The sequence below is a fragment of the Euleptes europaea genome, chromosome 11 (assembly GCF_029931775.1).
Source record: "Euleptes europaea isolate rEulEur1 chromosome 11, rEulEur1.hap1, whole genome shotgun sequence".
Classification (NCBI taxonomy): domain Eukaryota; kingdom Metazoa; phylum Chordata; class Lepidosauria; order Squamata; family Sphaerodactylidae; genus Euleptes; species Euleptes europaea.
In genome coordinates this window covers 71,432,846-71,448,541 of record NC_079322.1, presented here as the reverse complement: position 1 = coordinate 71,448,541, position 15,696 = coordinate 71,432,846, and the positions used below count along the sequence as shown (strand labels likewise).

Genomic DNA, 15,696 nt, shown 5'->3' with positions numbered 1-15,696 from the left:
CTTTATTTAAAGTAATCTTGGTATCCAGTATTGCTTAGTGTTGTGACATTTTAAAGGTGGCACAGTGCAGAACTGGAACACTAATTTGATGTGTATTATTATGCTTTTGTGTAGGATGAAGGCTAGTTTTATTCTTGGACACAATTACTAAAATACAGTGTTCATCTGGAAGACAGAAAGGCCATCTTTTAAGAACTACCAGCTAGGCAAGTCTCAGCATTGTAAGCCTCACTCTTTCTCTTTTGATTTTTTTTGAAGGGGATTGAGAATGTGCAACCAACAATGCTAGGATTACAATGGGAAGTGTCACACTTCGCTATTTCTGCTATGGCTGCCTCTTCACTTCTGTGACTTGGACGCTTCTGCTTTTTATTTATTTCAACTTCAGCGAAGAGACCCAATCTTTCAAGTATGTGCCCATCAAGGGGTTTGAACCTCAGAAGCCATTTCCCAAGAAATTCTATCCCCGTTTTGTTCGTGGGTCAGTCCATGAACCAGAACCTCAGCACAGAGACAACAAGATCAGGAATCCCTTAGGAAATGCTGCAAAGAATTCTATCGAGGGTGATACTGAATTTTCTCCTGAAATGGGTAAGTCTAAGGCATTAGAACTGTGGCATAATGGAACAACTCAAGAGGTTGCTTTTAAAAGGGAACAGGATTGTAGTTTATTGCAGAGCTTGTTGTATGTATCATCCTCCTTTACTGCTTTGTCTTCTACCTTTGTGACACATTTTCTACATTATGGCATTTCCATGTCTTAGGCAGTTTTTTGTTTGTGTTCTGGTTTTTGCTGTTGTTGAGTTCTACTGCATTGTTTATTGCAGGTTTTTGCTGTCAAATTGCATTGTGTTTTAAATTCTGCAATCCGCCTTGAGACCCAGAAACAAAAGCAGGCTATAAATGAAGTAAACTAAAAAATAAAATAAATACAATAATGGTTGAGGCTTCTTGTTTCTCTAGTGATGAGACTTTACACAGCACATAAGCCTCTTGGATGCCAAATACTGCTTTATTAATTTCTTGCCCCCACTTAGAGATTGTAAGCATTTTAATAGGGTAGCTCAGGGCAGCCGATGATTCTCCCCTTGACTGTACTCTGTAAGCCTGTGTGAGATAAGGAAATGAATTCTTGGTCTTACCTCCCTTAGTTTGATAAAGTGAGCATGAAGTGGTCAGCGTGTGAGGGAAGTAACTCAGAAAGTCTCACCCAAAGTTCAAATTGTAAAAAAGGTTTTATTCTGCTCACATAAGCGAATAAAGAAATACAAGAGATTAAACTATAAAATACAACACAGAAGAAAACAAATTTCTTACTACCTAAAAGTTAACAACACTTTAGACCTTTCCTCTGAGATGGAGCACCTTTCCCACAGCATGACTTATGAGTTTAGAAGAAAAGTGACAGAAGCTTGTTCCTTTTGGCACTATTTTTAAAGGGGTTCCTCAGGAGCGGGGAGTTCCTCTTCAGTCAAATGTGGGGTGCTCATTTTCTTTTCCTGCTAAAGGATGATTGAGCAATCAGCTATTGCCTCAGGATCATAGGGAACCTTTGTATAACAAGGAGGTTTGCACTCCACTCTTAACACAGAGTGCAAAGGAAGCCTGTGGGGAGCCAAGGGAATGAATAGATGGCAGACCAAAAGAAACTATCCATCAATCCCTGCTGGGTTGACTGTTGTCAGGTCATTGTGACAGATGGTCAGGTGCCACACCTGTGGAATGTTTGTGTGCTTTGCTAATCTCTGTTCAATGGAGCTTGCAGTTCCTCTGAATACTTACACAAGACTTGCCCTGCTGTCTGCCTAAAACATAGGAATAGGCTGTGTTATCATTGATACGCTGTGGGAACCCACCTTGAGTTCTTTTTTAAGACCAAGGTGGACTAAAAATGCATTTAAGCAAGCCAGATCTGAAGTGTCTGCTTCTTTTCATGTTGTTATAGACCAGAAGAGAATGGGAGCTCCACATTAGAAACTGATAACGAAACCTTATCCCTTGAAACCCAGCAACTTGCCCGGATTAGTAAGAGCCAAACATTTATGTATAACATGCTAGGATATATTGCTAATGAAAAATGCAGAGGCCATTAAATTAGACCTGCTGTTTTATTAAAAGATTAGAACTGGATCTGATTTTTCTCTTGTCTAGCTTAGGGTTGTACCAAGTATACTAGGGCTGGTTGTCAAGTGAGAACAAACATCATCTGATCAGGTAATCCTGTTTTGTTTCATTGTGGTATGAAAATTCAGCACAGTAGAGCTTCTCTATATAAATCTCATTCTGAAGGCATGAACAGTAGCTTCTTGGATTCATACAGCTGAAAGGGGTCTTATAGGCTGTCTAATCCAAACTCCTGCTAATGTAGGAGATCCAGAGCTAGAGCATGACCAACAAATGGCTGTCTGGCCTATATTGGTAGACCTCCGGTGAGGGTCACCACTGACTCCCTGGGTAATTGGCTTCATTATGGAACTGCCCTCACCATTTGGAAGCTGTTCAACTGAAATCTACTCTCCTAGAATTTAAGCCCATTAATTCTAGTCTTGCTCTTTTGAGCAGCAGAGGACAAGGTTTACCTTCTTCTGCGTGACAGCCCTTCAGGTATTTGAATAGCTTAACAATCTCCCCCACGGTCCCGGTTTTCTATTCTCGACTAAACATACTCCGTTCCTTCACCCTCTCTCCTCACAGAAACTGAAATTTGTTAAACAATGCATATGTAGTGTTCCTGCATGAAACTGTTGTCAAGTGTCTTTCTGACTGTAAAGTTGCTTTTCATAAATGTGGAAATGATACAAATCCATTTTTATTTGTTGTTTTTTTAAGTTACTGTTCCTTCAAGGACTTGTTTTTATGGTAGATGAAGAGGCCTATTGGCTGTGATTATTTGGAAGGTTAAGCTGTATGACCTGAGAACCACCTGCAGTTCCAGATGTATCTGTCTTTGGCTTATGGGTTCTTTTTTGCATCCTGAAAATCTTTACATTCATTTAGGCTTGTGGCCTTTATGGTTGCAAGTAGATGTTTGGGAAATAAGATAGCAAAGTAATAAACAGGCAGCTGAAAAGCCAGAGCTCATCCAAAGCTGGACTTCAAGTTGAAATGACACATGTGGTAATTTGGTCCCAGAAAGCTGACGCATGGAACACTCACATGGATTGAGGGGGTAGCGCTGGGGAAGGGAGGGTGTTTATCTCCCCTACACACACCTTTCATCACCTTTCTCACTGAGACTCAAGATTAAGCCCTAGTGAGATAAATATCAGACAGTATTGTTTTGTTTTTTCTTACTCTGACTTTAAGCAACCTGGAGATTGCATTTTTTATTGTGGAAACAGTGTGGGGGAATAATTACTCTCTCCCTTTCCTCGTTCTGTGGTCCAGCTCCATCATGGAAGACTTCCTATGGCTGCTTTTTAGAACCATGTAACACTTAACAGAGTTCCAGCCAGCATCATGTGAAGTATGGCTTTAACAATCCCAAATTCATTGCATTTAAGCTTTAATAATCTTTCTAAATCCTAGGGACTAAGAATTGTCTCTCCCCTCTATTTGCCTTCACGTTAATGGATAATATGACTGCCAGTTACAGTGCCATGATAAAACAAGCTAGCTACAGTCTACTGGTATGTGACAGAATTCCGGCCAGCTTTTATTTATGACCAACCAGCTGTTGTCTTTTTGACGCGTAATAAATAAAAGCAAATTTTGGGTATATTTCTGGAGGGGAGCTCTCTGTACAACAGAAAATTCTGGAAGCAGTTCATTTGAAGGAAGTGGTGCTTGGCTCTCTCAACTGTACTATACAATCTGTTCTTCTCACTCGCTAGATACTTGTAACATTGGCATTCTGTCTGGATAGGAACACCCCGTCCAGTTCTGCTATTTTGCCTCCCCAGATGGGACAGAGATTCTTCACAACACTTTAGCCATTAAAAAAACACTTTAGCTATTGGGCAGCCACCATTAAACTTCTCTCCTTCGGGTATGTGTTATGGTGCATAGGCTTGAAAAATATTTTGCACCTAAAAGCCAAAGGGTTTCGAAATAAGGCTCTTCAAAGGAACGGAGCCTATTTGTATGGATGTACAGATGACCCCACAAAGAAGATCAGTTACAGACAAGCAGTCTGACACTCCCCCCTTCCTAATATGCCCTGCAACCCAAAAGAGAACTATTTCAACTATTTCTTCTGGAAAAGAACATTGTAGTAGCAGCTACATGTGTTTCACCTCCGGCTTTAACAAGTGTTAATAGGCAATTTTGTGTAACTGCGGTAGCTCTGTGTTGATCTTTTCCTTATCCTGTAAAGAACTACTGTGGAAGCAGTCCATACTGGGGTACTTGAACTTTCCTGTTTTAGAAATCAGACATTTGCAATATGTGTGTGCATGCGGGCATATACCCACAAATCATGAACTAATTTTGCTCTTTTTTTTCTGTTGCAGGAATGATTTTTAATGAACAAGACCAGGAAGTAAGAGATTTGGGCTATCAAAAACATGCCTTCAATATGCTCATCAGTAACAGGCTGGGATATCACAGAGATGTGCCAGACACAAGAGATCCAAAGTATGTTTCTGCGTTTTCTCCATAAAATGAACAATTGCTTCAAAAGACTTACGATGCTAAGCTAGTGAAATGGCTATCCTTATGTGATGGGGTGGAGGGAGATAGCAGGAATTTGTGTTGCAGGAACTGCTGTGGAAGGTGGCATAGCAGAGTTAAACATTGTACTTACCAGGGGATTTGATTCTGTTGGGGAGCTGGTTTTGAAGCTTAATGTTCTTGTTACCTGAAAAAAAGATTATAGACTTAGGTGGAAGATAGTGTCAGAAATAATAAAGAAATTTCTGTATCCAAAGTAATGTACAAGGAGGCAGAGGCCAGAGAACCAATGTGTTGTGGTGGTTAGAGTTTCGGACTAGGAACTGGGAGACCCAGGTTGGAATCCCCACTTCTGCCATGGAAGCTTGCTGGGAGACCTTGGGCCAGTCACCCACTGTCAGCCTAATGTCCATCACAGGGTTTCTGCTAAAGTAAAATTGAGGAACGGCAAAGTATAAATAATGTAAATAAAATAGGTTCTACAAATGGCAGGTCACATGGAGGGACGAGAAAATGCCTTTTCTCTTCAGCCACCCACCTGTCTGGCCCAATTTTTAGGTTCCAGTGGCTGTTGTACATCTGGAATTTTGATTCTGACATTTACCTTGAAGAAAATCTGTCATGAGAAGGAAAGGAGCAGCTTTTGCTTTGAAATTATCTGTGGTGTTTGTAAACACCTTGTTATAATCTGTGCCCTTTTTTGCAGGTGTAAGGAAAAGAGTTACCCTCCTGATTTGCCACATGCTAGCATTGTAATCTGTTTCTATAACGAAGCATTTTCTGCCTTGCTCCGGACAGTTCATAGTGTCCTAAACCGCACTCCGTCATATCTTCTCCATGAAATTATCTTGGTGGATGACAACAGTGAATTAGGTGAGAGACTCTTACATTTTATGTTAGTTTTTGTAAGTGTGATCCAGTGGTTAAGGTTTGTGTTGGGCTGGAAAGAGCTTTGCCAGGAGCTCTGTGGTTTTACTCAGGCATGTTAATGTTTCAGATCCATTCTTTGCAACCTGTCACGAGTTACAGTGAACCATTTCACAGATAAGAGTGTTGCTGGGAGAAAGTCAGGGTCCTGTAGCACCTTTTATTTTAGCAAAAAAAATTGTATGCTGGAGCTTACGTGGCCGAATATTTGAGTGACCCGTGGTCCTGATTCTTTCTATGTGTGTTCGTGAAAAACTACTTTCAAGCTTAGAGAAATGTTCCGAAGTGCACATAACAATCTGAGTTTTCAGGCAGCTAAAATCAACTGATGGTTGGTTTGTACTAAATTTTGGCCTTTGGTGGAGGAGGACTGTGTGCTCTTCCCCTTTTATGCATGCATCAAGAGTCGGTTCAGATGATCCTTCAAACCATTGTATTTTATTTCTTTACTTCATTTGTACCCCGCCTTTTTCTCCAATGGGGACCCAAGGTGGCTTATCATTCTCCTCTCCTCCATTTTATCCTCACAGCAACCCTGTGAGGTAGATTAGGCTGAGAGAGTGTGACTGGCCTAGGGTCACCTAGCGAGCTTCCATGGCATGAGTGGGGACTCGAACCAGGGTCTCCCAGATGCTAATCTGACACTTTTCACCACTACAACACACAGGAAGACTGAAAACATTTCTCACTGAAGTGGTCTTGGAAACCTGTTTCAATCTATAACTTTCAATTCTGGTTTAGAAGAGGGAGTGTTAACCATAGTTAACTTGTTTCAAGCTATAACTTTCAATTCTGGTTTAGAAGAGGGAGTGTTAACTATAGTTTGTTGTTTTGGAAGCACAGTACTCTGTGCAGTCAGCAGTAACGATTTCTTAAGTCATTTGACAGGTTTTGGATTTTTGTTTATTTACTTGAACGGATTTTCTTGAATGGACTGTCCTGGTTTCATGGAATCATCACTTCTGTTCCTTCAGATCTGGAGCAAAGACTGCTCATGTTTGTGTGGAATATTTAAAGGAAAGAGAGTTTGTTCAGAATGAGTTCTTAAATATTTCCTGTGGTTTAAAGCTTTTTCACTAACTGCAAATTAAAAGAAGGTGTTAATTAAAGGAAGTTGACACTTAGAAAATGAATTAGCAGGTGAAAACTGTGTATCAACATTCTCGCTCAGAGGGAGAAGGGCATCTTCATTATGGGTGTTTCCTTTTCCTCTTATCTCGGGAGGCAGGAACCAAATATTTAAATTTTTCTGACCTCTGAGGGTAAACGCCCCCTTGTGATCAGTTCTATTTCCTGCCTTGAACGGGAGAGCAGCCTTCTAGCAGCTCTCTGCTACAGAAATAATAGAGAAACCTTAACCTTACTTATTAGACCTAAAAATATTCTTATTTTAACAAACCTAAACTTAACCTAACTAATCTACTACTCAATTCTATTTACTGTCTTAATTTTCTGCCTATTCTCCTCAGAAGGGTCTTTTCCCGCCAAAAAAAAAAAAAAAAAAAAAAATGGCGGATCGGCATCAGGACAGCTATATAGCGCCTGCCAATTTAGACCCTAGCCTGCTAGTGGCCTTACCACTACAATTAGATGAACCCTCGGACAGTCACTCTGGTGACCTGAGGACCAAAACTCAAAAGGGAAAGGCAAAAGCGGCAAGAACGGCGCAGGCAAGTACAAACGGCTTGGCTCAACCGCTAACAAGCGCGCCAAATGCCTGCTGCAAAACGCACGCTGCTCTGCCGCGCCTGAAAGACGCGACTGCCAGATCGCAACAGAAAGCGGCCGGGAGAAAACAGCGGCGGTAGCCGCTCCTCCCACACAGCATGAACGGGGGAAATGGAGGAGGCTGGCGGCTCGCCTTTTTGCCTCGCCCGCCGTGCTCCGTCCTTAGGCGGCTCGCCTATTGTTATTCAAGGACGGGAAGCAGCGGGAAGCAGCCAGGAGAACACAGCGGCTGTAGCCACTTCTCCCACACTGCACAAACGGGGAAAATGAAGGAGGCTGGCGGCTCGCCTTTTTGCCTCGCAATGCTCCGTCCTCAGGCGGCTCGCCTATTATTATTCAAGGACGGGAAGCATCAACGGAGACATCGACTGCCGGTAAGGTGACTTCGCCCCCCCCCCCATAGATGCAGCCTGTTTTACTCCTGTAAGAGCAGAGCTCTCCGCCCTGATTAAAAACGCCTTCTCAGATGGCTTAAGGGCATCGTAGGGATCACACCCTCCAGCACCACAAACAGTAATCTGATTGCTAAAAGGGCAGAATATCAGCCAAAGCAGGGGAACGGCTGTGGCTCAGTGGCAGAGCGTCGGATTGGCATGCAGAGGGCCAATTCTGGTAGTAGGTGATGTGGAAGACCTCTGCCTGAGATCCTGGTGAGCCAATCACCAGTCCAAGTAGTACCAAGAGAGTACGTGCTGGCCAGCCTAAGCAGCGCTGAAAGCTAATTCACGGTCACAAAATTGCCAATTGGTACCCAGACTGTCTATAGTATTTAACGCAGAAGATTTCCTTCTGCATTGGCATAAAAACCTAGCTACTCTTGATCTCTCAGAGGACTCAGAGTGGGAGAAAAGACTCCAGATAGGTTTGTGCCAGCGCTTGATTATTTCTAACTCTGTTGAAAGCAGAGCGGGAGAAACCAATGGCACCCATACAATGCTCCACAGCCTCTAGGAAGCCTTTATATTTGGTTTATCGGTGCTTCTAAAATTCTAAAAGTGCCTTCAGTAGAATCACCTGTCACTGCCTTCACTCCTTCAACCTTGTTACATGGCCTTGCCATGATTAGGGACCCTACAGATAGGAAGGCAGAGTTAGCAGGCATAAATGCTCAGAGGCCTTGGCACTCACTATCAAGCGCTTCTATCACATCTGCCCTAGTATACAGAGCGGCAATAATTTGGACTAGGAAGTTATATCAACTTTTTCCACAGGAAGAAAGAAACGCCTTTACAGGAGTACCCATGTTTTTTGAGAGTGGTATTCTTTCTAACTGATTCGAACTTCGATACCATGCCATATGCAGCTAGCACACTAGCCGCAGCATCAGATGCCAGAAGGGCATCCATGTTTTTTTGAGAGTGGTATCCTTCCAGCTGATTCTACCTTAGATACTATGTCATCCATGTTTTCGAGAGTGGTATTCTTTCTAGCTGATTCCTCCTTAGATAACATGTCATATGCAGCTAGAACACTAGCCACAGCCTCAGCTGCCAGAAAGGCTCTCTGGGTACGCCCCTGGCAAGCGGAGTATATAGATCAAAATTGGTTATTATGGGCTTCCTGTATCAGGGAAAGACCTTGCTTGGAGACAATTTGGTCCCCATATCAGTGGAGACCAAAGACAAGTTTCTACGCAAAGAATCCAAGGGATCACTCCATGTCCTTTCGTGCATACCACATACTTCAAAGATACAGACCTGATCAACCTAGAAACCACCGGAACCAGAATCGCAGCTCCTTTAGTAAAGAGGACGATTCAATAAATCTCCAAAATCCTCCACCTTCCAGGGCAATAAAGGGGATAAACCCGACCGCCCAACCAAACAGTGACGCCAGCCACCAGTCAGTGGAAGGCAGGCTCAGCCTATTACACCGTCAGTGGTCACCTCCCAACCAGGCCTCTGGGTCACAAACATTATCTCACAAGGCTATCAGATAGAGTTTTTCTTACACTCCTTCACATCGACTAGTAATATCTCCAACATTCCCCCCCCCCAAAAAAAAAAAAAAAAAAAATCCATAGAACTTCAGAGGCCTCTTAGACATCAAGGCGATGGAGCCAGTCTCACCATTAGAGCATACATTGGGAGTCTATTCAGTATTCTTTACTGTTCCCAACAAAGGCGGCGGATGGAAAGCCATCCTAGACCTCAAGTTTCTGAACAGATTATCCCATTAAAGCGCTTCAGGATGGAGACACTAAAGTCAGTCACACAGGTCCTCAGGGAAAAGCATTTTCTTACATTCTAATACACCCGGCACATTGTTGTTTCCTTCGGTTCCCGTACAAGGGACACCTCTTCCAATTCAGGGCCTTACGATTCGGGTTATCATCGCCCCTCCTCGAGTATTCACCAAAGTTCTGGACACACCAGTCACATCTCTGCGCGAGGAGGGCGTGAGAATGCACCCTTCTCAGACGACATTCTGATTTGCGCAAGCTCAAACTAGCAGAGCATAGATCATTCAGAGAGAGTTCTGAAGAGGTTAACAGAACACGGGTCATAATCAACTTCAGAAAGACCCACTTAGTTCCATCCCAACGATTGAGAGAGATGGGGGATGGACATAGACACACTGACAAACTCCTTATACCTTCCAGTGGACAAAAATCCACAACATTTCATCTCTAGCAAAGAAAGCGATTAATTCCCGGTCGCCTTCTCTAATGTCCCTGACCAAACTGAAGGGTCACATGTCTGCATGCATTCCCGCAGTTCAAGGGGCACGCTTACGAGCAAGACCTCTTCAATGGTTCTTAAGGCCGTACCAAAGAGACATACCAAGGAAGAAGTGACAGAAATCTCATCCTGACCGATGAAGTCAGATCAAGACTAGTATGATGGTTTCAGTCTCAGAATTTGACGAAAGGAAGTTGGTATCTCCGTCCAACACCAATTCAAATCTTCACGGACGCGTGTCTATCAGGTTGGGAAGCCACACTCAAGGGACAATGGCTCAAGCAACATGGACTATCAAGAACAGAATCTTCACATCAGTGCCCTAGAAATCAGGACGATCCTCAGAAGCGACTACATTTTTCCTTGGGCCGAGTCCAACCTCTCATCAAAATCAGCAGAACATATTCAGGGCACAGTCAACATACAAGCAGACTGGCTCAGCAGACAGGACATCAGCGAGGCAGAATGGTCTCTACATCCAGAGGTCTTTCAACTTATTACTCAGAGATTCGGCATGCCACAGATTCATCTGTTTGCATCCAGCATCATCCACCAGCTGCCAAGGTACTATTCCATGTACCGTCAACAGGGGGCGGAACAAATGGATCTCTTAATGTCACCAGGGCCACACGACCTACTGTACGGGTTCCCCCCCTCCCTCCAAGGGTATTGAGAAAGGTACGACTTCAAAAAGCATCAGTCAGATTCATAGCTCCATATTGGCTGCGACGACCGTGGTCCCCATCTATAATTCAGATGTCCATACAGAACCATTGGAGACTTCCAGACAGACAAGATCTCCCTCTACAAGACCCAATATGCCATCCCAATCCAGGGTGGTACAAACTGACCGCATGGGCACTGAAAGGAGATGACTTATCGCCCTAGGTTATAGCCCGGTGGCCGTCACTACCATATTGACAACAAGGAAGCCATCAGGAGGGACAGAGCTTAGGGCTAGCTACCTGCACTCTACAAAGGCAACTGGCATCTATAGCTACCATAGTACCCAAGGTATCTGGATACCGCTTAACCAAACACCATCACATAAAAGCCTTTTTAAGGGGCGTCAGTTATTTAGCTCCTCCTGTTAGACACAGGTTCACAACTAGAGCCTGCACACAGCTTTGACAGCACTCACACAACTACCATTCGAACCAATCACTGAGATAGGACAAACTGTAGCTGCAAGTTTCACAGGGAGCAGGACATAGCGCTTACATCTTCTGCACTAACCCCAAGAATCCTAAGGAGAAGGCCTGGCACTAGCTAGACCTAAGAAGGGCACTACCTGTTTACATTTATCTTACTAAAATTATTAGGAACTCTGACTCCTTATTCGTTCATATCTCACCACCTGACAAGGGCAAGCATATGTCCAAGGCATCCATTAGTAGGACCATCACCTTATACATAACACAGGCTTATAGAATAAGTAACCTACCTGCTCCTGCGGGCGTTACTGCCCACTTGGGAAGAAGTGCGGCTACTTCAGCAGCCTTCGACTGCCGTGCTTTATGGAAGAGATATGTAAGGCTGCAACTTGGTCCTCGGTGTCCACATTTGTGAGACACTACAAATTAGATCTATACTTGTCAGCAGATGCCGCCTTAGGCAGACGAGTACTGCAAAGTATACTTCAGGACGTCTAACCCTCCCAAGGGCGGGGGACAGCTCTTGTATGTCCCATAATGAAGATGCCCTTCTCCCTCTGAGCGAGAAAGAGCCTTGGCTACTTACCGTGAAGGCTTCTTCTGCTCAGAGGGACGAAGGGCATCTTGCCCGCCCAGACGTCAGTAAAATATAAATAAAACAAATAAAATAAAATTACAGGTAATCATGGTTACATCTAACTTCCAGTTGACATTCAATTCAAGTTAAACGCTGTTTGTTGGTTCATGACTTATAGTTATCCTAAAGGTTCATCGTTAATGTTTATTAGGAACTTATTTCTTGTATAGAATTATAACTAACATGTTTCTTCAGTCTATCTTAAATATATAAGGCTCGGAAAGTCTTTAACTGATCACAAGGGGGCGTTTACCCTCAGAGGTCAGAAAAATTTAAATATTTGGTTCCTGCCTCCCGAGATAAGAGGAAAAGGAAACACCCATAATGAAGATGCCCTTCGTCCCTCTGAGCAGAAGAAGCCTTCACGGTAAGTAGCCAAGGCTCTTTTACATTGAATATATATTTCTTATAGTATACAAACTTGATAAGCTTTCTCAGTTGATTTCTAGCTTCACTTCAGTGTTTGCCTTGATTACTTGCATGTAATTTAGATTTACATGTCAAGATAAACAAGGACTCTTGTGAGGTCTGCAAACCTAGCACTTTTTTCTCTAGCATAACATTTCATGGACTAGAGCTCACTTTATCAGATGTGTGAGGTGGGCCCTTGCCTGGCAGATACGTATGCAAAGTTATGAAGAAAATGCTGTAAGCAGCAGAGCCAAAGGGCCCTGAAATGTTGGGAGTAGCAGGTCTGAGGTGGCTCTGTATAATTTCAATGTAATCTAGAATACAAAGACAGGGCACAGCTTCTCCAGTTTTGCTAAACTGGTTAATACTGGTAATGCCTGAGGCATTCCAAGTCCACATTGCAGCCCCAGGAGATGCATTCAGGTTTCTGGTGCATTATAAGTCAGCAGTTTTACAATGGAATTTTCCTTGGAAATTCTTCTGTTGGAGAATGGTGACTGTTAGATCTGCAACAGAAGTGTCCTAAGAGATGTCTTTCTGAGTATTGCCAAATGGCAGAGGGGAGAACATTCCAGACTCCCAGGACACTCTTGCTGATCTAAAAGTAATGTTTACTTCAGTGTCTTTCTCTTTTGCAGCTTAGATAGAACAAAATACCTTCCAGTAAATTTTTCCTCATCTCCCCCCCACCCCCAAGTGTTTCAATTCATTGGATCCTCTTTAAATACGGGACTTGCTGACTCATCAAGAAAGATTACCCTTTTGATAATTCACTGCTGGATCTGTGTTTGTGTGTATATGCAGTTGCTGGGCAGAAAGGAAATTATCCTTGCGTTTTAAGAGAATTGTTCCGAAACCAGTTTGGCAACAGTAAATTTTGGTTTTCTAGCCTCTATTGCCATGAGCAACTTACAGGAAAATAGGGGCTAGGTATGTAGCCCCCAGGGCAACAGTTGGCCATCCAAGAGATCTTGTTATGACCTTTGTAGTGTGGTTTTCAGTCTTGTCTAAGCAGTTCGAAAACATTTGCCAAGATATATAAGACGCAAAGAACAAGTGTTTCTAGAGTGCTGCTAGTCAGAATATCATTCTTTAAATGGGAATTCTGATTACGACAGCCATCCCTTATCTTTCTGTGATACAGACTGACTGGCAAGGATATTGTTATGACAGTCGGCTGTGATTCTTTAGTTAATATCTTACTGTCTCTTTAAACAGAACTCATTTGAAATTGTATCAGAAACATATTATTCTGACCTCTGTTTCTTTTCTAGATAACTTGAAAGAAGACTTGAATGCTTATATATCAAAAAACCTTCCAAACAACATAAAACTAGTCAGAAATGAGAAACGAGAAGGATTAATTCGAGGGCGAATGATAGGAGCCTCCCATGCTACAGGTGATGCTGCCTTTCTCTGCAACCTTAACTAGTCCCTTTGTTTTTTCAGTGCTTCCAAATCAGGATAATTTACCACCGTTGCTTGTAATAGCATAGTTGATGGATATAATATTTTTTCCTCCCACTGTCTCAAACTTAATATGTTTGTTTCTTCCCTAATAGTTATGTGTTTGATAAATGTGCCTCTTATGCTAGTTGAGTGCATACTTTATTGTTCATACTACCCATGAACTGGGTCAGATGGTACAGAAAAATATGCTTGCGGCCCTGGATTGCTGTTTGGAGAATAGGGTAAGCAAAAGAATGGTTCTTGAACACACAGAAGCTGGTTATCCCTTAGCTAACCAACTTAAACATGGGAGTTCCCGTACGCTCCAGGGACATCTCACTTACGCCCGTGGCAACAAGAACAGGGGAGGGATAGGCAGAAGAGTGCCTGCTCCCGAGTTTGAGATACATTAAGAGTGGGATCTTAGAACAGGTCCTTCCTGTAAACATTTTAATTTGGCCATAACATACACTTCCTGTGAAAAGTGAGGTTTAGAAAATTCTCAGAAACTATTGGCTTGATCCTGTGTCCCGAAAGGAGGCCTATCCAGCCTTGTCTCATTAAATAGAGGATGGTACATTCAGATGATGGTTGTCATTATGACAACCCAAACACACCCTGTATTAATGCAATTTACAAATACTCCCTCCCCTTGATTCACCAGTGAGGTTTGCTGTGGCTATAGTAATTAATTGGGTCTGAATATTACTTGATAATCTGTGTAATCAGTCTGCATTATGCATTAGCATGCATCAGTGATAACATGGTGTTAAATCAGGAACGCTTGTATTGTAACTGGTAATGATGGTATAAGCTCTTCCTAATTAATGAGTGTTAATCACCTACATTGCAGTAATATAATTTCATTCAGATCCCCGGCTTTGACTGAACCCATTGGCTTTACAATACATTGAAATGACAAGAGCACTGTTTGAGTTCAATGCTGCAGTCTAAAAATAGCATCTTTGGGCCAGACTCAGTGATGAGAAAGATAAATCTGTAGAGCTATAATGGAAATATAAGACTAATTTTCGTGAATGGAATCCCTTGCTTCCTCTAGAAACATGAGAATCTTTGCTTTCATTTACAAATAACTTGCAGGGATTTTTTGTAACATCTCTTCTCTGTTATATACAATCCTAGATGTCTTCCTTCCATTCCTTCCCTTTTTACCATTTCAGCTTCCAGACTGTCATAAGATTAAAAGAGGATGCTTTGCTTTAATTTGCCTGGTAGGGCTCAGCATATCACACAGGGTTTTAAAAATGTACTAGCTCACTATAGGTGTTTGCATTAACCAAGCTTAAAAAAAATAGTTTAAACTTATTTATTTGAAATATTTATATCCTGCCATATGCCCTTCGATTCCAAGTGGCTGACAAAACAACAAAAGTTGCAAGGATACACACACACACACAGCCACCACAGCACAATACATCAACAACATAAAAACTAAGCACACTGTTCTGTTTTTAGAACTGCAGGCTACATACTCCATGGCAGCTTTGTAAAAACAAGCAAATAGGAGTTATGTTACTGCTGTTACAATTGGCCTGATTCAAAAGCGGAGATGGTCATACAAACCACGTGGATGTCTGCCTGCACTGCTGTATTGCAGACCGCTGCCCACGTGGGCCAGATATGAAACCGCTGGGATTGATGAATAAATAGTGAGAGCTCTGAGAACCATGATGAAATTGTGCCTTTTATTTGTCTTAGTGTTTCCAGGCCTTAAACTTTGTTATGATCGCATTTCTCAAGGCTCTCTCCAAATAGACTAGAAAGTAGAAAGTGTTGGGGACTTTTTATGCCTCTCTCTGGTAAAATGGGAATTGATTTTGCATCTTGTGAAACTGTAGAACTCTGGAGGTGTTGTTGTTGATTCCTAGTCCTCTGTGCCTAACATGCTCTTGCCAAAAGTCAAAAGCTTAGGAAATGGTCTATCAATGGATACAGAGTGGAGCAGGTTAGAAATTTTAAGTACCTAGGAATGGTTCTCCAATCAGTTGGCACCAGAAATGCATACTGCAATTACATGGCCAATTTAGGTAATAGATCTGCATTGGGTATTTTGAAGTTCTTTAGTATTAACGGCAGA

At 42.5% G+C, this 15,696-nt stretch overlaps 1 protein-coding gene across 1 annotated transcript in view; it reads left to right on the top strand.

Annotated features, from left to right (window-relative positions):
• The first annotated feature begins 258 nt into the window (after positions 1-258).
• The window catches only part of GALNT11 (polypeptide N-acetylgalactosaminyltransferase 11), a 34,435-nt gene continuing 18,997 nt past the window's right edge, over positions 259-15,696 (top strand). Inside the window, exons 1-4 of the mRNA XM_056857655.1 lie at positions 259-591; positions 4,452-4,575; positions 5,318-5,484; positions 13,424-13,549. Coding sequence (XP_056713633.1) covers positions 297-591; positions 4,452-4,575; positions 5,318-5,484; positions 13,424-13,549 — 712 coding nt within the window. The 5' untranslated portion in view covers positions 259-296. The remainder of the gene's footprint in view (positions 592-4,451; positions 4,576-5,317; positions 5,485-13,423; positions 13,550-15,696) is intronic.